At 38.5% G+C, this 22,606-nt stretch overlaps 1 protein-coding gene across 10 annotated transcripts in view; it reads right to left on the bottom strand.

Moving 5' to 3' along the window:
• Nucleotides 1-22,606, bottom strand: part of ABCC9 (ATP binding cassette subfamily C member 9) — a 73,890-nt gene that overhangs the window by 45,151 nt on the left and 6,133 nt on the right. For 9 of the 10 annotated variants that reach the window (XM_071733139.1, XM_071733131.1, XM_071733135.1 and 6 more), the window contains exons 2-12: nucleotides 21,734-21,808; nucleotides 20,061-20,226; nucleotides 18,550-18,691; nucleotides 18,064-18,185; nucleotides 16,702-16,868; nucleotides 15,790-16,032; nucleotides 9,738-9,932; nucleotides 6,808-6,972; nucleotides 4,364-4,519; nucleotides 1,460-1,594; nucleotides 26-188 (exon numbers count right to left, since the gene is read on the bottom strand). In XM_071733139.1, coding sequence (XP_071589240.1) covers nucleotides 26-188; nucleotides 1,460-1,594; nucleotides 4,364-4,519; nucleotides 6,808-6,972; nucleotides 9,738-9,932; nucleotides 15,790-16,032; nucleotides 16,702-16,868; nucleotides 18,064-18,185; nucleotides 18,550-18,691; nucleotides 20,061-20,205 — 1,633 coding nt within the window. In that variant the 5' untranslated portion in view covers nucleotides 20,206-20,226; nucleotides 21,734-21,808. The remainder of the gene's footprint in view (nucleotides 1-25; nucleotides 189-1,459; nucleotides 1,595-4,363; nucleotides 4,520-6,807; nucleotides 6,973-9,737; nucleotides 9,933-15,789; nucleotides 16,033-16,701; nucleotides 16,869-18,063; nucleotides 18,186-18,549; nucleotides 18,692-20,060; nucleotides 20,227-21,733; nucleotides 21,809-22,606) is intronic. The other variant, XM_071733132.1, reaches the window with a different exon arrangement.

Here is a 22,606-nt window from a genome sequence, read left to right as displayed (position 1 = left end):
GAATGCTAAAAACATAGTTACTTACTGGAAAGAGACGTATGAAGTGCAAAGGTTTTGAGACTGGTGAGTTCCTTTATTCTTGTTTCTTCCACACTAGTACAAAATATGTGTTCCCAGGCATACAGCTTTAATAACTTAATGCCTTTTAGTATCTCATTTGTTTTCTTTAACCTCTCAGTAGAATAGTCCTTCATGTCAAAAGAAAGCAAGGGTAAAAAAACTGAAAATGGTTTGTATTTTTAATGAGAATGCTTTTTTCCCCTAACTTGTGTTGTGTAATTAATTACAGATATATAATTCTGTTTATGATTTTGTACAGGCTTTCAGGTGCCATACTGAGTAAAATAATATAAAATTCCATGTTCTCTGGAGATATTAAAATGCTTACAACCAGGAGGGGAAATTAAGCTATACTCCTCTGAAAAGACAACTAAATCAAAACATCTAAGTCCTTGAAATAGAATGTGAAACTTGGTTAATTACTAGGTCAGTTACTGTCCAGCTCAACTGTGGACAGAAGACTGTGTGTAATTGCTGATACAATATTAATTCTGGGATTCACAGAGATCAGTCATGAAAATGAGATGTTTATTGATATATTTAGGTAATTGCCTCTCTTCAGAAAGTAATAACTGTAAGTTTCGGTAAAATCATAACCCTACAAATATTTTAAGTCAGAGGAACCTAGAAAGGAGCAAAACCCAATATTCATACTATTTCTGAAATGATGTAGAGATAAATCCTCTGTTAGCGTACATTGGCACAACTCAACAGGACTGAAGTGTGCTGGAGATTAGACCTATGTTTATTTAATTTGCTTCTTGAATATTATAGTAACAAGGATCTTTAAATATTTGACAACTCAAACATCAAAGGTTGATTTTCAAAGTTCAAGGATCACAAGAATAAAGTTAAAAATTAGGCAAAGCAGCAGAAAACATTTCTAATTGCTGAACTCAATTAGGCAATAAAATAAACTTACTGAAGAACAGAAGAGAGATATTAGTCCAGCCAATGGCAGCTTATTTTTAGAGAATACCAAAGCCTGGGGGGAGAGCATAAAATCTAACTATTTCGGAGGGGGACTGTGCACATTCTTTAATGCTGTCCTTCTATCAGTCATTTGTACTGTTTGCTGCCATCCAATCCAATGCAACATCTGAATGTAGGAATTCCCTTTCATGGAACTGAATTCAGATGGAACTATTCCAGTTGGACATACTGCAGAGACAGCTGGTAAAGGCCCACGTACCTTTTTTTTAGATTCTTGACTGAAAATTGTTAGGAAGGAAAAGATACCGAGCCACAGAAAAGCAGAAAGGGAGGAACAATGGAATTAGGGGATGGCTTGCCCAAAGCTCTGCAACCTCTGTTCAATAACAGCAAGAAGAGAATCCAGAACCACTCACTCCCTTTGCTCATTTCTGGATCAAAAATGTCATTGAAATAATTTACTTACAAGTGTGCTCTTCTGAGCCTCAGCCAACTTTGTAGCTATGAAGTACTGTATTGGAGCTAACAGGACAATGACAGCAGCACCAACTAAGGCACTCACTCCCAGTAAATTATAGAGCAGGATCACACCCATTATTATCTATGAAGAAAAAAGCAACGAATTAAAATTAGATCTCAATATGCAAGAATTATAGCAAGAAATAAATATTTGTTCTTCTAATAAACAGTTAAATGGTTCATAGGAATCAGCTGAGCCTGTACTTCAGAAGGTCACGCTTGGAAACTGTGGGAAATGAACTCAGAAGCTTTTATTTTTGACATTAACTGCATAGTTTGTGTTACTGCCTGGTAGTCCTAATTCCAGATGGGGCTTCCACAGAACTAAAGGAGCATTAGCATGATGGTGCTTGTCCCAAGGCATTTTACAGAATCCCTGGCCTCAAGTCATGTTTACATGAGGGCTCCTTACATCACTCTGGAAGAATATGAAGGTCTTGGGATTGTCATGAAGTTGCATTCTGTTGTAGTGGTCCTCTTGCAGCTCCTGACAGAGGCACCTAAGCATGAAGCAGATGTGCTGGGAGTGACACAAACATGAGCTTGTGCATCACCACCATGTAGCTCTGTAGGAGCTACCTTAGCCCTACAAAGTCTGGGAACACTTTCCCCCAAAGTTTTACCTGCATGATTCTCCTTCCTGAGTTAAGACAAGCACTCATAGATAAGTATTTTTATTAAAAGCTTCACTTTATGGTACAGAGATGTTTTTAGTGATAACAGGTCTTATGGAATCTAAATCCCTGCTTTGTACTCTTGTTACCTCTTAAGTCAGTTCTGTCTTTTAATCTGTCTTCTTATCATACAATATCAGAAAGAAGAATTGGTGGAGTTGAACATTTTGAAAGCATTATTTAGCTTTTCAGGCTTCTGTAATGTATAGCATTATACCTAGATGCCATTGTCTTAGCAGAATAATACAGTTACAGGTAGTAATTTGTACTCAGCACAAACTGAGGCCCTTACTGGGGGCCTGATCCTTCAGTGACTTTTTCTCTTTATCGCAGGCTATCATAGGTGGATACACAATCTATTTTCTAAGATTCATCCCAGTCTTCCTCAGGGTATGGATATATTGGCTCACACTGGAAGGATCTACATTCAGTGTTTGCCACAAGCTGTTCTGCGTGAGGAGGGAACAGCCTTGACATTGATAGTTTGTTTCCTGGGACATCTCTTGAAGTTCATCTCTTGAAGCTCATCTCCTCTGAATAAGGCAAGACAGGACAATCCTACCACCTTTTCCAGAGTGGTGTGGTTATAGTTCAGCTCATAGTTACTAAGGTTAACTTTCCTTTGTTTTAAAAAAAAAACCCATTAATTAAATTTATCAGGCAGAAGGGCATATTGCAACACAATCATTGTCATTAAGATCAACTGCATAATAATTTGAGAATAATTTTTTTTGAGAATACTGTTGAGAATAATTTTTTGAGAATATTGTTGGAGCACAGGTGTAATGCAATGGCTTTGCTTAAGAGCTTAAGAGCAGAAGAAGCCCTGTTTAGCCTTGGCCAGAGATGCTCCCTCACCAGGTGCACTCAGCAGGTGCAAATTCATGGGTGATGCTCTGATCATTCCCAGCCAAAGCTATGCTCAAGCTACCCTTGTCTTCCTTGTCTCATGACAGCCTGAAGGTGGACTACAGAAACCAGCAAAATCACCAGAAGTTTCCTCAAACCAGCCTTTTATAGTCGTGGTGAGGATGGCCATTACACTTATGCAGTGGCTGGTACATACACTTTATTAAAGAGACAAATGAGTTGTGAATTTAGGCTACATACAATTATTTACTAGCCACAGGAATCAGACCACTTGTTCATTTAATGACATTCAAAACATTAACAGCCACACTTACAAATAAAAGTGGATTCCAAACAGTGACTTAAACTCTGTACTATTTACAACTTCAGTTATCCTGCAAACATTTTTGTCTTTTTCTCCATAAATTATTCTATGACTCTGTAAATGCTACCCAATCCTAAAACAGATACATAAACCTAGTATTTAATTCCATTAGTGGTAGCATTGCTGACAATTACATAGACTACTGAAATAGTTCCAGGAATTTCATCAAAATAGATCTTCTATAAGAGGGGCTTTTATCCCTTTTTAAACTTGTTTCATGTCAGCACCAGCATCATAGCTAAGGACTGTGCCAATTCCACGCTAACCTAGAATTTTGGAGGTGGCACAGGAGTCCAAGCTTCACAGAAAATCAGCTTAGGTCATTAAGTCATTTAGCACTTCTGATTTCTTTCAGGCTAATAATTTTTACCTTTCACTCCTACAGATTTGCCTACAGATCTTTCACAGCCTTGCAAAGAACCAGATGTTTACAGTAGCTAAACTTGTTTAGATGAAAGCTCTTCTGAGCATTTCATGCAGTGAACTGACAGTGATGCCATCAGTCACTGAACAGGATTCAACTGCTTTTTGCTTCTGCCACAGAACACAGTTGCAAGTGGATACTGCAAATGCAACACTTGGTGCTGGTCAGACCCCTGTGCTGCTGCCATGTGGCAGAAATAAAAGTGAGGACCTGTGTCAGTAGTGGAAGAAATACAAGCAAGGAAAGGATGATAGCTGGCTAGGTTGATTTCTAAAGTCAGAGACCATACCCATGACATGGAAATCCTGCTAAAAAAATCCTCTCTCTTGACTGCCCCCTGACACAGCCTCCCAGCCCATGGAGGCAATGATGAGCCACATATCTGCTTTTTAGTCCTCCTGGCAAATGTGTGTGAAATCTGGGTTGCTGTCTAGGTTTTGTAGTGGTCTCACAGACATACACTCTTCTCAGCCAGGTTGGAGGAGCTCTGAAAGTAAGACCTTTATTTTGATGCTCTACCTGAACAGGCATTGCCCACAGATTGGGGCACAGGAACAAGAACCACATTAACTGGTTTGTTTCTATGGCAACCAAGTTATTGATTTGTCCCAGTGTCATCTCTCCCATGGACAAGTTGGATGTAGAAAGCCTCAGCATCTTGTCATATATCATTGCCTGTGAAAAAGGAAGAAAATAGAAGATATGAAAATGATAAAATTATAAGAGCAGCAGCAAGATGTTCCAAACTGCCCTATCAGTCTGCCTAAGACAGCCCTTTTCCCAGTCCCTCACCTGAGACAGAGAGACGGAAACAGACTTAGAGAAAGCACAAGAGAGAGAACTGACTTTCAAAAGCTCCCATTCCTTTTAAAAATTTTGTTGCCTAACACAGAGCCAAAATAGAATACAGTGACAAGAAAACATCAAAATTTAGGAGACTACGCCGAAGATCTTTTTTAAAGAAACATTTGGTGAGCCTGCTTTTCTGTGACACTGTCTGTCAAAGAGATCCTATCTTTCTGATATGATAGTTGAACTTACGCTATAAAGTTTTTGATCAGGGTGGGTATGAATTCCTTTGGGTTTCTCTCCCTTACCTGGCCATCTATTTCCGTAACATTTGTAGGCTCAGGATCTAAAATTAATAAGGGCATATTGTGAGCCTAGTTCACAGTTATGACCAGGCATCAAACACTGCAGCTTCAAGGAAGTCCTTAAAAGAATTTGAGCCCTTTGCCCTGTTTTATCCACATGGAAGGCAGATCCTGTAGAATTAACCATAAATGGCTACGGATCATGGCAAATTACATCAGGTACTTATGGTCCTAAGAGTCCCATTTTGGCAAGCAAGAGTCACAAAAGGACAAGGAAATACTCAGGTACTCTTTCTTCATCAAGTGTGTACTATCTGTCATGGGAGAAGGCAGGAAATGTTAGGAACAGCTGCATCAGTCACAGTCCATGCACAAACCAGAAGCTTCCACGCTGAGAGGATATTCCTATGGTTAGTTACCCCCGGAAAAAAACCTGTTCCAGTTTCTGTTTTGCAGACAGTGCTAGTTCTGTCTGGATAGTTTGGTCTGAGAAGTTCGCTACTACAACCCACCCATATTCTGAGCTGGACCTGCTGTCTCCAGTGGATAAACACAACTTTCACAGCAAGTTAATGGCTGCTGGTTTTAGATACACAGTTTTGGAGATGAATAATTCCTGTTCCATCCCATGCGGTTCATTGAAAAAGAGCATATTCAGAATCACCACTCCTGATACATATTAAGCATAGTTTGTCCAAAGAGACTGCAGATTACTCTGTTCACAGCCAGCAGAAGTAATCTCATGAGCAAACAAACAAAGAAGATGAAGAGACAAAACTACCAAGGCTAAGTGCCGGGTCCTGCACTTTGGCCACAACAACCCCATGGGGAGCTCCAGGCTGGGCACAGAGTGGTTGGAGAGCAGCCAGACAGAGAGGGACCTGGGAGTCTGGATTGACAGGAAGCTGAACATGAGCCAGCAGTGTGCCCAGGTAGCCAAGAAGGCCAATGGCATCCTGGCCTGTATCAGATACAGTGTGGCCAGCAGGTCCAGGGAAGGGATTCTGCCCCTGTACTCAGAGCTGGTGAGGCCACACCTCGAGTCCTGTGTCCAGTTCTGGGTCCCTCAGTTCAGGAAGGAGATTGAGGTCCTGGAGCAGGTCCAAAGGAGGGCAACCAGGCTGGTGAAGGGACTCCAGCACAGATCCTATGAGGAGAGGCTGAGGGAGCTGGGGCTGTTCAGCCTGAAGAAGAGGAGGCTCAGGGGAGACCTCATCACTCTCTACAGCTCCCTGAAAGGAAGGTGTAGCCAGGTGGGGGTTGGTCTCTTTTCCCAGGCAACCCTCAGCAAGACAAGAGGGCACGGTCTCAAGTTGTGCCAGGGGAGGTTTAGGTTGGACATTAGAAAGAATTTCTTTACCGAGAGGGTGATCAGACATTGGAAAGGGCTGCCCTGGGAAGTGGTGGATTCTCCATCCCTGGAGATATTTAAAAAGAGACTGGATGTGGCACTCAGTGCCATGGTCTGGTAACTGCAGCGAGAGTGGATCAAGGGTTGGACTTGATGATCTCTGAGGTCCCTTCCAACCAACAATTCTATGCCAAGAGCCAATTCTATGATTCTAAGTTCAACTCATACACTGCTTATCTTCATATTCCTAACGTCACCTGCAAAAATATATCCATATATGCATAGTGTTAAATTTTTACATGTTAGGACAATGGTTTTAGTTTTTAGCAAAAGGAATTGCTGCAATCAGTTTAGCAGTGTCATTGATAATACATTTTCCAGTTTTCTGTATAAAAAGACAGTGCATCTCTTCTCTAAAACAACTGTGTCTTCAGAAAAAGAGCAAGCCAAATTAAAGCATGAAGCTGGAGATATTACTAGGGAATTTCTTGGCAGATCATGGAAACATTTTTGCTCACCAGTAAAGCACCTCGTAGGTTGATGCCAGTTTCTGTAGTCACATAGTAGGATGCCTGCAGGAATGTCCTCTGCAAGATAAGGGCCAGGAAGAGAAGAACTGCCAAAACGTAAACATTCCTGAGGAATTCCTCTGAGGAAAGATATGAATTTGATGGGTCCTTCACCTGAAAAGAAATGAAAAAATGGAGAAAGTGGCATAGGTGGGATTGTGTATTCTTGAGATAATGGAAACAAGGAAATTCAGTCACTGCATTAGAATAAAAAATATTGATGGTATTATGGGAAAGCTATGGCAATCAGATTTCTCACTGTCCTAAGTATCAAAATTATTTGGATACAAATTAAATACTCTGCTCATGTTTCAAAGACTTAGGCTCTTAACTTCTGGCAGTTCTAAAATTAATTGTTTTTAGCAGAAAAGGGACCATGAGCCCACCACATCTGTCTTTAGTTTCTCCATCAAATTATGATGACTTGTAGCACAGAAATGCCATTCAGTAGAAAAGAAAGGTTCATTCCACCTGCCCCACAAAGATGTTGCAAGACAATGCTTTTTATTATATGGCATTAGCTACTTATGTTGCATCTTTATATTATGGAAACAATTCCTTCGATAAATATAGTCTATAATAATAGAATTTATATAGATCTATATTTATATAGATCTATAAATAATAGATTTATAAATCTATTATTTATATATAATAATAGAATTTTGAATAAAGTAATATATATATGCCAGTATGCCCCACAAAATGAGCTTTGAAGCTTTAAATGCCTCAACAGGGGAAATTTTTTAATTGAAATAAATGTATTTGTTTTCATTTCCCAGTTTTTATGTTCACTGTGCTGCTCTGTATCAGGCAGAAAAGGAAACAAATGTACCAAAATACTGCAAGGAAGGCTGTTCCTTTGGTATTTCTGACCCAGCTGGAAGCAGGATGTACTGAAATCCTTACCAAAAATAAAAATAAAAAAAGAAAAAAAAAGAAAGGAGGAAACTTTCATCAAAAGTAGTCCTTCATCAGTCTACTGTCACCTGCCATGAGACTGCAAGCAGGAGAGGGATGCTCTGGACCTCACTGCAGTGACCCCAGACTCTCCACACCACATACCCCTCCCTCTACCACAGGCAGCTGGCACCCAAAAGGTGGGTATAAGCACCTAAAGGTGTCTTCAGAAGGTCCAGTGTCTATAATGCAACTAAATCCCACTGAAAACAGGGCTAAGTCACTCAACCATCCCAAGAGTCTTTGAAACAAGGGTTGCCTAAGTGCATGATTGGTCAGATAAAGAGAGTTGGAAACTTTTTGAAGTTCTGCTGCATCTAACTTCCCTATGTTTACATTGTGGGGATATCAATAATAAATTAATATTTGTAGAGACCTTTATCAATGCACATAGATAGAGATCTCAGGAATTTTGGAGGAATATACATAAAATTCAATTAATTCACATTAATTGAAATTAGGGAGAATTTAAAGGGGAAAAACATAGCAAGAACAAGTTAGAGAAAGTTCATCAAAATCCATAAATCAAAAGAAAATGTATTCTGAAATGCATCCAAGTGAAATAGTGACTGTCACCAAGCCAGGCTCTGGGAGTGGTTTCAAGTTCTCCAGTGATTTTAATCTCCCCTTTAGCCAGTGTTGATCAAAACTTTAATAAAAAACAAAGTAAACACCGAGGACTACAAAAGATAAAAGAAGAAGGCAAGGTACAGATTCCTAAATTTGAGATCCAGAAATTTTGATTTTCAAGTTAAAATACCTGTTCAACATAAAATAAAAAAAAAAAATTAAAAAAATAACTAAAAAAGCACCATTTTTAAGGCAAAATACACATTTTCTCTTTTAACTCTCTCGATCAAATCTAATAGGTGGAAGTTAAAGGATAATAAAGAACTTAAGCTGCAGTTAAAGTATCATTCCTTAGTGCAATGTGTAAATTAGAATCTAAAGCAAACTTCAGGCCACCAGTCAAGCAAATAAATGTCAGGTGTAAACATCCGAGAAGATGTTTGGGCAGTTAAATGCTTTATCTGTAAGGGAAAATATTATTCCATTACAAATCTACCTGCTCATTCAAATACAAAGACTGAATAAAGTGTATGGAGATGTTTCTGTATAAGAAAACAGGCACAGGAAAATTTCTTCATCATGTCTTCCCTGCTGCCAGCTGGGAAAATAATTTCACCAGTCTCTTTTCATGAGTTACTTACTAATTTCTATCACACTATCTTATGATAGAAAATGTTCTTTGTCAGGGGCATGCTCCGTGCTTAGAGGGGTGTTTGGAAGCTCAAAAAGTGAAGTTCACCAAGACGTTCTTGGTGAAACTTGAAATGAACTGTGAACTAGCATATTTTGTGCATCTCTAGAATCAAGAATACCACGGAATATAGTGGATGCTTTCCAACATCTCACATATACCAATGCATTTCATCACAGCAACAAGCAGCATAATCGGTCACAAACAGGGAGAGACTTTGGCTACCCAGTGGAAAACAGATTTCAGAGGGCTCAGACCTGCTGATGAGCTGCAAACAAATGGACAGTAATTAAGCAAAATTCCCAGACTCATCTTTACTGGATGCATGACTCAGGGAGCACCAGTGATATCCTGCCTGAAATGAGGAGGAACAGCTGAGCAGGAGAAAAGCTGTTCCTTCCCCCCAGAACTGCAGGGATGACTCCACCAAGAGGCAGGCAGCTGGGCAACCTGTGTTGCATTCATACCAAAGACTTCCACTACTCAGGTTTGAAACTTGATTGCCTCCAATCAAAAAATACTCACTTTCCTGGAACAAATCAATGAAATAATAAAAATGATGATCATAGCCATATAAATACATCCAGCGTGAGTTATTAAATACACGAGTCTAGAACTAACACCAAACAACGTCTTACAATCCATGCTGTCAGGTTACCTTTTCTGTTGTATTTGTATTATTGGTTGTATTCTGGAAGCCCTGGACAATGCCAGAAATGCATAATGGCCCAGCAAACCCCAGCAAGTCAGCCAGGTAACGAAAAGTGCTGCTGAGAAGAATTGGTCGTCCAAAAGCACTGTACATGGCCAACCAGATGGAGGGACTCCGATTGGGCTGGTCTGCTACCTTTTTCTGGAAAACAGAGAAACAGGTATCAATGCACCAAGAAGAGACCTCCCTGGCTGTATATGGTAATTTCTGTTTCGTTCCCATCTGGCTGATCAGCTGGTTCCTGAAGTGTGTTTTGGAGTAGGTGAGGTAGCAAACATGCTGTAGATAGCAACAGATTATAGACATTCTTATAGCAAATTCAAATTCTGCCTCTTCTTCGTAACCATGGCTCCTCACCTCTAAATCCTACCACTTTTCTGAACCTGTGAGCACAGGAATGCAAATCCAGATTAATCATACTGGCACGTAGCCATTGCTCTTCATCACATGTGTGGTCAGGAAAATGTCTGACCTTTCGAGCCCTTGCTCAGAGGGGTAATCTTGATTTTCACAGTAATTGTGAAACTACTTGATCCAGTTGAACACCTTCTGATGTGAGAAAGGAATTGAAGGAAAAAATTTAATTTAATTTAGTTTAATTTAACTTATCTGGATTCTTTTTTAGCTCTTGGATGCCTTCCAGTAAGTTACCCTTCAGCCAGTCATTAATTACTTTGCTTAAAGAGGTGACAGTAACAGGTTATGTTGGGAGGTGAGATTAGATCAACTATGGTCCTTTCTAGACTTCAGTTCTGTGAACCTATGCACTATCACAACTTTTCCCCTAAACCACCAGCCACCAGATATCTCTGTATCTAGTCAGAGAAGTTCTGGTATTTCTGAGCTCCTTGCACTCTAAAGAAGAAAGAGCATCACTGAACAGACCCGTGGTCTGTGTACTGCTTTCCCTCTGCTTCAGGCAGCAGCTTTTGACACTTTAAAAGACCATCTGTCATTTTTCAAGTTGCACAGATGCCTACAACTTGTAACCTAAGCCAAGCCCTCTTGAGTGTTCACAGAGACATTTTAAGTATAGCCCAGTAATAACAACCTCCTCCCCCAGCAAATTTACCAAAGAAAAACAAGCATGCCTGTACCCTGCCTGGCTGCTTCATGTATTTTTTTCCTCTTTTCTCAGTTTTAACTTTTATGACACTTAAACAGTGGGATAGAAAATGTGCATAGTGCCAAAAATGTACAAGTGTACAGAAGGTCCAGATAGTTGCTTTACTGGCTTTTAGAAATTAGGCCAGCTGATCATACCCAATGCCTAGAAGCTTATCACACAGAAATAAGCAGCATGGGGACAAAATGAGAGCTCACATTTCAGAAAGTGGTAAGAATGAAACTGCTTCTTCTAATGAGAGAAATAGTACAAGAGACTCATGTGAGTTTCCTGGACAAAAGGTTCTGAATTTGTTGCCTAATGGGTTTTGAGCTAGGCTGCTACAGAGGCTACTGCTCTCCTCCTCAAATAAACCATCTGTACTTCAACAGGTTTGTAGGACCTAAGCTAACTTATTAAAAGTGTATCCTGATGTCATTTGGGAAAAAAGGCATGTATTATCCTGGGCATTCAATTAATGGTAAAGTTGGTAAATGGCAATTGTAAATAGTTAATAGCTAGTTCTTTAATAAGATTTTACTACTTCAATAGCCATTTTCACTACTACTGCAACTTACGTAGATTTTGTGTCATCACAAAATGAAATCTATTTGCTTTCCACTGGGAAAATACTAATCAAATTAAATTATCTTATCATCTCTGTTCTTTTAATGAGAACTTCAAATTAGCTGAAGTATTTAGTGGGAAGTGTTTCTAGTGGGGAGAAAGAAGAGTGGATTTTTCTTCTAATCTGAAACTTTTTTTCTAGAATGCTTCTTAAGGTCCAGTGTTATGGGGTTGCAGTAAAGTGTGTTCTATGTGCCAACCCTATGCTTTATTTAGGTGTTGAAGGATGATATGCCAGTCACCACTCATAGCTCTCTAACAACCAGTGACAGGTTTCAGTAAATTCAGAATTTAAAGTTTGGCCAGTGTCATAAGAATTAAATAAAAAACTCTGTCTGGGCTTTCTGCATCAGGAATATGTTATTACCATGATGATTATTTTCTGCAGTTTCTCAGTCCCTTTAAGTCTCTGTGACCTGACAAGTCACTTGAAGCCAAGAGCTTCTCCTGCTGGGCACTGGAAGCTGGGAGGACATACCTTCTTTTTCAAAGGTGAGAAAAAGGATCTTAAAAAATATTGTTAAAAATTTTCCTGTTTACATTTGCAAGGATTATTTTTGTTGGCATGGTTGGTAGCGTTTGTTGCTGTGTGAATTACCTGGCTGGACCACTGCTCTCACTTGTGGCACTTGCCTACATCTCACACATTTTTGTCAACTACCTCCCCCTTAAATCACTGTAATTTTCTCTCCCTTGGTCACTCAACAGTTGTAATAAGGAGAGAGAGAGATCCACCTCTGAGGGACACCTCACTCAAAATGGAAGTTTCTCTCTTCCACTAGAGCTGTAGCTGACAGCATCTCTCTGATGCTGAAGGGCAACACTGTCCCTGTGATTTCTAGCTATCTAAAGACCTTTTTTTACTGCTCTTTTTTTTTCCATAACTGGTAAGATCCATGGTGGCACATGAATAGCAGGGATAGGAAATTCTCCTGGTCTTTGACTTTAACAATTCCATTTTCCATTACAACATCCCAAAAGTAAAACTTCTTACTGACTGTCAAAGCAAATTACATGGGATTTTAGTTGATGAGGTAAACAAAATGTAGCATCAATGTTATGAACCTATTTTGGGATTTATGATGCATGATGCCTTAGTATGTGGCCTGGAGCATCTAGGCCACTTGTAAATGAAAACAAAACATAGCCAAGCAACATCAGCAACAAGATTGAATTTCTGGGTTAAGGATTATGTGACAAGTTCTATGCACACATAGTGCTTTGGTCCAAAGTACTTTGGCTGTTAGAGTTTCCTTGGATGACATTAAGGACATTTTTATCTTCTTAATCTTATTAAAGAATTCTTTAGCCAAAATGTCCATTGGTACAAAAGGAACTGTGAACATGTGTTAAAGAGAACATATGAATCATGGGTTGTGGGTCTAAGCCTATGTGTATGATGTGCATCACTGCTTATTCTGCAAAAGGAACCCTCCTGATATGCAAAAAATGCTGTAAGATAAGGTATTTCTGTTTCTACAAAAGACTCTCCAGAAAAGCAAGAAAATGCTGCATGTCCATCTTTTAGAATATTTACTGCTGGCAGAAACTAATTAGATAAGGAAAGCCAATTGCAATTTGGGGTTTTTTGGCAACAGTTTGTTTAGGAAAGTACTCAAACTGCATGTTTTAGTAAGGTCAGTCGTCAAAAGAGCTTGTTTTACCTTAAGTTTTATATTCTAACTGAAATAACATATCCCACATTTTTTTCTTTATATGCTGTATTAAGTTATGTTGCCCAAGCCAAACTGCCTACAAAACCAGTAACAAATGACCCATACCCTATTGTAAGAGTTGAAATGTCTTTTGCAGTGGCAGCTACCAGAGCAGTAGCTAATTAGAATGTTGATCACATGATGATTTAGCTTTTTATCGTGTTGGTTTGTATTACTTAATATTATAATAAAATAATTGATAACTAGCTCTAAAATTCTATTAAAAAACCATGTAGCATGAAAGTGATATTAAAATTCAATTACTTGATACTTTGAAAAAATTACTTATAACTAATTAATTCTGAGAAGTAAATGTATTCATAATACTAAGAGCTGCCTGATGAAAATTTGAAAATGTAATAAAAGAATAATGAATTCAGATTTGTCCCTTAGAAGTGTTTGCTTAGGTCTTGTGTGCCAGTGGGCAAAACTTCACATGGCAGGAGCCATGTGAATCGTCTCTAAACAGTCAAATATGGATTTCAGGAGTTGTCTCTGACATCAAAGAAGAGAAGAAAAAGTTCCACCCAGTGCTCACAGCCTTCATGAGTACTCAAGTAGCAGTATGCTATTTTAGCAGAATTCAGCAGTCATGAAAAGCTCAGAACCCTTAGTTTACACTCCTGTGTGCTTGGACACAGGTTTTGGAAAAGAGTGAATTTGAGAAAACTTCAAATTTAACCTGACTCATTTCCCTCATGCTATTATTTGGTGAAGATTCTCAACTGTTTTCAATTTTCATTGCACATGGAAGGAAGGGGTAGCAAGACTATGTCATGTAAGCTATTCCAAAGGCATTTTTCAATAGAGAATGTTCATGGTCATGTTCAGCAGCTTTCATCAAGATAAGAAGGGTTTGATAAGGAAAAGGAACAGCTTGCTTTCTGCAGGGCCAGGGGGCACAGCTGAGATCAGACACAGGCAGGGGTAACTCCACTTAATCCAGAGGAGCTTTGGGTGCTCCCCTCCCCATCTGAGGAAGATTACTGTAAAATACACCCTGGCAGCCGAAGACAGTGACATATCATCTCTTCCAGATTGCAGACCACACTTCAGCCTGAAGAATTTTCCGAATTTTGTCACTGTTTTTTGACCAACCACTCACAAACCAATGCATTTCTCCAGAGGAGCGAACTGCAGGGAGTTCTACTGCCTGGATGTTTGAGTTGGATTTAGTCCTTTGGTATACTTTCACTTTATCTGTGAAACATCAGTTTATTTTAGGGTTACAGTCAAGTTTTTGAATTTTACCACAAATATGCTATATGTGGTAACACACAGATAATGCCTGTCATTAAGACTCAGATCCTTAGGGGCATGTAAGTGCCTAAGACTCTTTGGTCTTTTGAATAAGATTTAGGCACCAAGTGCTTATATAAGGAGCTGGCCTAAAGGATGCACTTCTCCTATGCTGTAAAAAGCTCAGTCCAATGGCTCAATAGTTTTCTGATTTAAAGCAGAAGGGTCTTGGGCTTTAGTACTGTAAGCATAGACTACAGAATGAAAGAGAAGCAATCTGAGTTTACATGAAGTGGAAATGACTGTACTGGTGATGGTTTCATTTCAGAGGGCAGAGAAAGGAGTCTGCCACTCCATCAGTTGTTGAGAGGAGAATGCTGCTCATCCTGGTTTCCCTTCACTTTGCAGTTCTAAACCATGCACTGCTTGGAAACTTGATTATCAGGTGTGAGCAGGAAAGAGATTTAGATGCTTTTGTCCTACATGCTACATTTTCCAAAGCAGTCTGTATTCTCTCTCTCTATGCTTGAGGATTGAGGATTGATATGTATGTACAAATCAAAGAGGCAGGCTCTCAAATCCTTTTTCCTCCTTTCTGCAAAACAAAATATGGGTTTTTGTTTTGTTTTTTGTTTTTTTGTTTGTTTGTTTTTTTGTTTTTGTTTTTTTTTCTGGGCTCAGGTGCGGGGCAGAAATCACAAGCTGTAAGCACAAATGAAATGCCAGTTTTTGTCTAAATGCATCCAGAAGTTTCTCTGGGAACTCATTCCCTACCCAGTAAGTTTGCCCAGACATGATTTCTGTACTTCTTCATCTGGCTGGGATGAAGTTAATTTTTCTAGTAGCTTCCTGTATGGTGCTGTGTTTTGGATTGGTGACTAAAAGTTGTTGATGTGACACCGGTATTTTGGCTGCTTGTGACATGTTTTTTTGGCTATTTCTCTTTCTGGAGAAAAAAGTGAGATGAGTATTTCCAGCTGCAGCAACGGACAGAATGTCTACTATTTTAAGATGCTGTCATAAGAAGTTAAAATTTAAACACAGCTTTCACTTTTAAAATGAAATCTAGCAAGTGATCATTCCATTATGGTTTGAGTTCCCAGTTGCTCTCAATCTGGCAACTCCACCCTGCTGTAAATTCACTTAAAGCCAAACAATAGACATTGGATTGTAACATTCTGAGCCAAGTTTCACCTTGGAACAAACAGTCCTGAGTTAAAAATTCCTTAAATTAGGATTTCATAGAAGCACAAAAAACTTTTGTACACCATAGTATCTAAGGCCAAACCATGATATGAACATCTTTAGTTACCTTTTGTTCCTCATAAGCTTCTTTGAGACGAACATAATTTGTCAGTGCTCTCATTGCAATTGGAAGTTTTCCAATTGTCTTCAGGTCCACAGGTTTCTTGTGAGCAGATATAATGAGAGTATTCATCCACCAGTAAGTTGCCTTTGAGAGCAAATTGACAAATGGCTGAAGAAACCTCACCCCCAGGTCCTGTAGATCCTCTGGTGGCTTTACTTTCTGAGGGTTCATGAAAAATACATACCTCTGGGGAGGAGAAAACAGAAAGCATGTGTTCAGGAATTATCTTGTTAACAGCAGTTTTTATTAAAAAGTACATATAATACGACTACAGTGTCAATTTTAAATGTAAAGGTAATTATACGTTCAGTTTAAATATAAATTTGCATGTAAATAGGAGAATTGCCATTTGGACAGCATCACTCGCAAAAAAATCTGCAATATGGGATGTTGACACAGCTCTGTAGCCTACCAGTACCACCAAACTCTACCTGAACAATAAAAGAGGATTTTTGGCATATAATTAAATTTTAAATTATCACAGGTAAGAACATATACTGATTTATACATTCACTACATACACAGTTTATTTGCATTAACATAGCATTTACTGAGTCGGTTACATACACAAACACACACACACACACCCTTACGTACTATACAAATATGTATGAACTCTCTATACATACACAGGCACACATCACACACATACTATGCCCAGGGGACACACCAAGGACATTAATTTCAAAGACAAGCCTGGTACCTTTGATTTCTATGGAATTAACCAGACATCTACATCTAAACTAAACTTAGGCCTGAACTTGACACGAGCCAGAGTTACTGGGACTAAAAACCCATCTTCACCCTCAAGATACTACTGATGTATTTTCAGATCCTGACAAAGAAGCCACATACCCTAACTCGAATGACATTGATCTCCACAGCCATCAGCAGCCCATAGAGAATGACCATAATTCCAGTGATGCAGAAGCGGAGCTGAGAAAAAGGCACACCATCCTGGCAGTATCTGACAAGCTTGATTGTTTTGGTGACAAAGGCCATGACCCAGTAAAGAAAGAGAGCTGTAAAACAGGTGCACATGCATAATTAAAAAAATTAATAAAAATAATAAAAAAAAAATTAGCTCTATCAGTGCTGCAGGAGCTCTAGCTCTGTCAAACAGACACATTCCATGGTTTAAATCCTCTATGCGACCAGCCTGCAGTCTGGCACAGTGGGATGTTATCTCAAGTCAAGAACCCAGGTTAGAGAGATTTGCTCCACACTTTCTTTTCCCAGGCAATATTTTCTTTCCTAGGCCAACACCTTTCCAGAATGGTGGCCCTTCACACAATTACAGAAGTCTATTTAAAATAATCTGAAGGGGAACTTCGCTATCAAAATCAAGAAAAAGTCACTTAGCTTAACAAATATTATATTGCATCTTTGAAAAAGCAGAATACATTGCAGGTAAGCTCATTCTGAACAAGAGTTCACATAATGGAATTTTATCCTTCACCCTGTGTTGTTTCTGTCAGTAGCAATTGCAGTTTGTTGAGTTACAGGTAATTTGGACCATATGCTTCTATGAAACATAATCCTGCAATGTCTGCCCAAATTCTTCCTACCAGCTCCTGGCTGAGTCAGATATTAAGAATACCAGGTAGCAGTTTCTCAAAGGTAAACCTTCTTGCCCTCACCTTTGACAAAAGTGAGGGGTGGCATTCTTCATTGGACTGGGTAATTTCAGAATCAACTGAAATGGATGCTGAGAAACAACAGCCACCTGCACAGGATGTATTCTGATCAGGTCACTATTAAAAGTGACTCTTTAAAATATCCCTTTTGAATGAAGACACGTCGGTCTTTTTTCTCTTTTGCCTCAAAATAATGAGGTATTAAAATGCCTAAAAGCTCATGCTATAAATACAATAAGCATACTAAGCTTTTCCTTTTGTGATAGTTTTTAGAAGTAGCTTTTAGTGTGTACCTTAAAAAAGGTACAATATCTCCTACAATCATCCTAGTTCATAAAATCATATCATAGAATGTCTTGGAAGGCACCTTAAAGACCATCCAATGCCCCTGCTAGACCGGGTTGCTTAAAGCCCCATCCAATCTGGCCTTGAACACTTCCAGGGCTGCCAAAGAAAGGAGAATTATTCCTTTCTCTTTTAATATCCTCATGCATTTCACCACGCTCTTCAATCTAAACAAGCTGATCTGGCTAAACTACTGTCTTTTCTAAGGGTACATAAATATTAGACTTAGGCTTACCCAACAGTAACTTTGGAAAGTTAGAGGTTTCAATGTTATGGTAGTAGACTATGGATACAGTGGCAGCCACAAATCCCATTATAGCTGGTAGAAAGAGGTGCAGATGGCGAGATTTCATTTGTCTGAAAATAAAGAAGGTACAAATTAGTGAATTTGGTGTCTTTTCCACCAGAGTTATATACCTAGGTGTTCTGATTATCTAAGAGAGACAAATATGACTTGCCTAGAGACAAAAAGATTTTTTCCCATGTGAATGCTTTAATATCTGCCAATAGTTTCTACCCATTATAGCTTGAAAGGAGAATAACAATGTTCTAAGAACAATTGTTTCACCTTCATCCCATTAAAATACCGACAGTTCATGAAATGATGCCAAATTTTTTGGAGTAAAACTCCTTATGCCTTACTAGCCAGCCCATTATACATTATCTACTGATAATTAATGAGTGCAATTAGCTTGGCTCTCCAAAAAACACTGCCACTTACGTATCGGAAACTATTCCCTCTGCTATTTCACACACGTGTACAAACAGGAGGGTGAATGTCAGGATCCACCTCAGGTTGTGCCCAGGGAAGTGCAGCCAGGTATTGTGGTGAATCTGGACTTTGGAGCTTTGGCTTCCCCAGCCTGGGAAATGAGAGTGGTGAAAGATGAAGTTTATCATACAGGCAGTGAGTGATCCATCAGTTCTAATCCTTAGGTCACACTTAGTAATATGCAAACAACATATAAAATCTCTACATGGTTATGGATGCTGTTGTTACTAATGAGACAAACCAGGAGGGGTTTTATTGTTTTATTTCATTTTTATTTCCTCTTTGCCAATACATCTGCACAAACACAGTTCATCATCAACTTTCTGGTTTGGAGTCAGTCAACACCGTGGAATCCAGCTGGCTTTTAAAGCTCTGTTCAATAACTATTTGTCCTGATAACCAAGGTATAAAATAGAAAACCAAATATTATATACACACATATATAACACACAATTTAAACTATTATGTTTTTTCCCAATATTGTTAGAAGATAGAGAGAATTTTCAGTGCTGCAATACTGTTTCAAAATTAATTGGCTAATTCTTCAGTTATAACTTGTTCCTTATTCAACTTGTTTAGTTATTAAATTAATCTTCAGTCACTGAATCTTGTTATACTTTTGATTGCTAGATTTTAAGTTTACTCTCCCATGGTTTCCTGTAGCCTATTATTCAATGACTTCAGAGTCTTTCTGCATAATAAAAGTCCTTCAATCTCTACTTTGAATTCTTCCTCACATAAGCAAGGTATTACCATGATTATAAACAACAGCTCTGAAAAAGTTTACTGTACGAATTTCATGACTGAAAACAACTAGGATAAAGAGACAACTACAGAGAAAATCACTAGAGTACTAATTTAGATGTTTGGGGTTTTTTTACAAGAATATATGTTATTGACACTCCACTATCTCAGTTCTTCAAGAGACATTTATTATGTCGTTTTCATTCCTGTGGAAAAATATTTTTCCCTGTGCTCTACTTCTGTTTAGAAATGTTGGTAAATGGAGGAATTATTCTCTTGCCCTACACTTCTCCTAGCCTTTAATCCAAACACCACAGTTTAAGTATTCTCTGAAATTCACATGACTTGAAGGGAATTCAGACCCACAGTCCGAACTCTCCTAGTATCTGATAGAAGATCAGGTTGCAAGTTGCCAGTTTCAAATCTGAAAAAAACTCATCCAGAGAGAAATTTCAGAGCATTTGGATCTAATTTCTCTGGTTCTCATCCATCTTTTCATGCTGCTTAGCTCAAGTTTATATCTAAAATTCCCAACATTTCAGGTGGGTTGGCTTTGGATCCTCTGGGTCAAGCCATTCTGTCCCTTCTTTTTTAAAATTAATTAATACATAGCATCCAATGTTTTGCACCACAGGCTTAAGCACATATAGACATGACTGAGTAAAAATACATGGTCAAGTGCATGTAGGATTGCACAGCTCCATGGAGTAACTCACCAATGAACAGGATTGGGAAGGTGATAAAGAGCAAGAAGACATGGGGAACCAAGTTGAGGGCATCCACAAAGCAGACATTTCTTAGGACACCAGCACTGATGTTGTAGGCTGAAGCATTGTCGTTACCACAAAATGCGAGCCTCATGGCTTCCAGAAGGTCCAACAACTACAAAAAAAGAGACAGGTTGAAGAATAGCTGACTACCAAGGCTACTAGCATTCCATTTAGCTAAACACAAGATAAATAAAATAGATGCAGAAGGAGCACAATGAACAACCCATGTGGAATAATTTAGTTGTATTTTGAAAATGCATTTGGGCATCATCGAGAGTAAGCACATTAGAACGAAGGCTGTGTTTATATTGCATATTCATGAAATGTCTTCTAGTGTTCATTTTATGCACAAATGTTATGCTACAAGTTCTCTATGAGAATATGAATAACAAGAAAGTTTGAAAAAAATAATTTCCTTTTACATAAGAAAAGTCAAATTCACACAAACTGACTTCTCTGTGTTGCTGCTTCTCCCATAAGTAAACATTTTCCGTACAACCTCTGCTCACTTGACTTGTGTGCATTCTCAGTACGAGCTCTGAACCTTTGATATTTGTGATTTGGTAACTTTGTATGCACTGGTATTTTTGCTGCTTCATTGTCCCATAGAATGACAATGATCACATGTGTTAATCATTACATATAACTGCCAAAAACTCCTGATGAAAGTAGATGGTATTGAAGCTGTCATAGGCAGCACATCAGCATTCATACTTGATTCTGCAAATCCTTATGCACGTGCTTAGCTTTATCCAAACAGCCCTCTGGTTTCCACGATCCCTTATGAGATTATCTGTGTACACCAAGATGCATTCGTGCTTGCAGAGTGGGCTAAAGTATGACCCAGAGTTATGGTCAAATTCTGGCTTTTGTCAACCTCTGCATTGTTTATTTATTCATTCTTCTTTATGGAGAGATGAAATGAGATTGCCAACAAAATGTTTCTTTGATGATTTCTTTTCCTGAGACTTATACATAGCAATATAGTGCTGGAGAATAGGTTGTACAAACTCATTTGCTCACATATTTTTTCACAAATTTTACGTATTAATATGAAATTAGTATCTTTAATTCAACAAAGTATATGCATACTTTGCTGAATGCATCTTTCTGCAACAACATTGGCATTAATGAGTTTTGCAGAATCAGAATAGTATAGACATGCAAAAAAATGCATAAACATGGTTTTAAAAGTAGTTGAATGGGGAGAAAAAGGCTTTCCTTCTTTTCTCAAACAGTTCAGGTTAGTTCTTTGAGCCTAGCTGTTTAAACAATGTAAGCATAACAAGGTAAGCATAAACTGAGTACTTGAGTAAGTACTGCCTTAGAGAGAACAGAAACACATGTATCTTCAAAAGAATATAGAATTCAAAGAGGCACTTCCAACCTCTGCTAAACCTCCTTTTTGCTTTTAACTAACATGCTGAATCTGAAAAGCATAATCCATATTGAAATACACCACTGAAATGTGGAAAGGAATTTAATCGAAAAGAATGTGATAAAAGCAGTTTCTTTTCCAAACACATCAGCAATTTATTGTCTGAGATTTGCCAGAAGTTAAGCATAAATCAGTGTCATATGGTGGACCACATCCTGCAAAAAGGCATGCATGTACTTACTGTGGTGCACAAGCTGATGGGGGACCCACTCAGTCTTCAGAAGAAAGCAATTTGATGGAGAGTTTGGGCCATTTTCTATAATGAATAGTGATATTACCACTATCATTTTATCGTCTTATTTTTATATGAAAATATATTCATAAATGCATATGACTAGTAGCACAAAACATTTTGTTAAGATGAATTCCGTCTGAATAGACAGAGGAGTTATTATCAAAACAAATATGGAACTTAAAAAAGAAACCAACTACAGAGAGATTCTATGCTTTTAATTTGTAAAACTTGACATGTTTCCTTTAAGTGAAACATAATGGTAAATGGTAATGCTAATCTCTTGAAAATCAGAAGCATTGTTGCCTCATTTTTATCAAAGGTCAGAAGTCCAAGGCAGTTCTGCTGGGAATTTTCCTCCCTTTCCCACAAATAGGACTCTTTTCTGAGACGACTTAAGATGCTATTGCAGTCTAGTGGTTGGACTGGTATCTGGTATCTAAAGGCAGGAAGATCTTGGGTTCAAACGAGCTCTGAATCATTGACATTCAGTGTAGCTTTTGGCTTGTAGTCAAAAATAAATTGGGAGAAAGGATTAAAACCATGTCCAAGAGAAGCTAAGGAAACTGTTGAGGTTTTTTTGTGTTTTTCTGGAAGGGAAATGGAATACAGTCAGTAGATGTTCCTGTGGAAGGACTATTAACTGCATGGAGAGTGCTATCTGCTAGCTAGGACCTACCAACAGTTTGTAGGGGTTTCATATCACACCTCAAACAATAGTCCCTAAAAGCTCTCCAGAAAGATGTATCTTTCAAGATCACATCTGCATCTTGACAGAATCTGTGCTGTGCCTGGTTTTGTGATGCAGTATGTCCTGTAACA

This window comes from Heliangelus exortis, chromosome 1 (genome assembly GCF_036169615.1).
Source record: "Heliangelus exortis chromosome 1, bHelExo1.hap1, whole genome shotgun sequence".
NCBI classification, from domain to species: Eukaryota; Metazoa; Chordata; class Aves; order Apodiformes; family Trochilidae; genus Heliangelus; species Heliangelus exortis.
The sequence above is the reverse complement of the archived record's forward strand: the minus strand, read 5'-3'. Positions and strand labels throughout refer to the sequence as shown.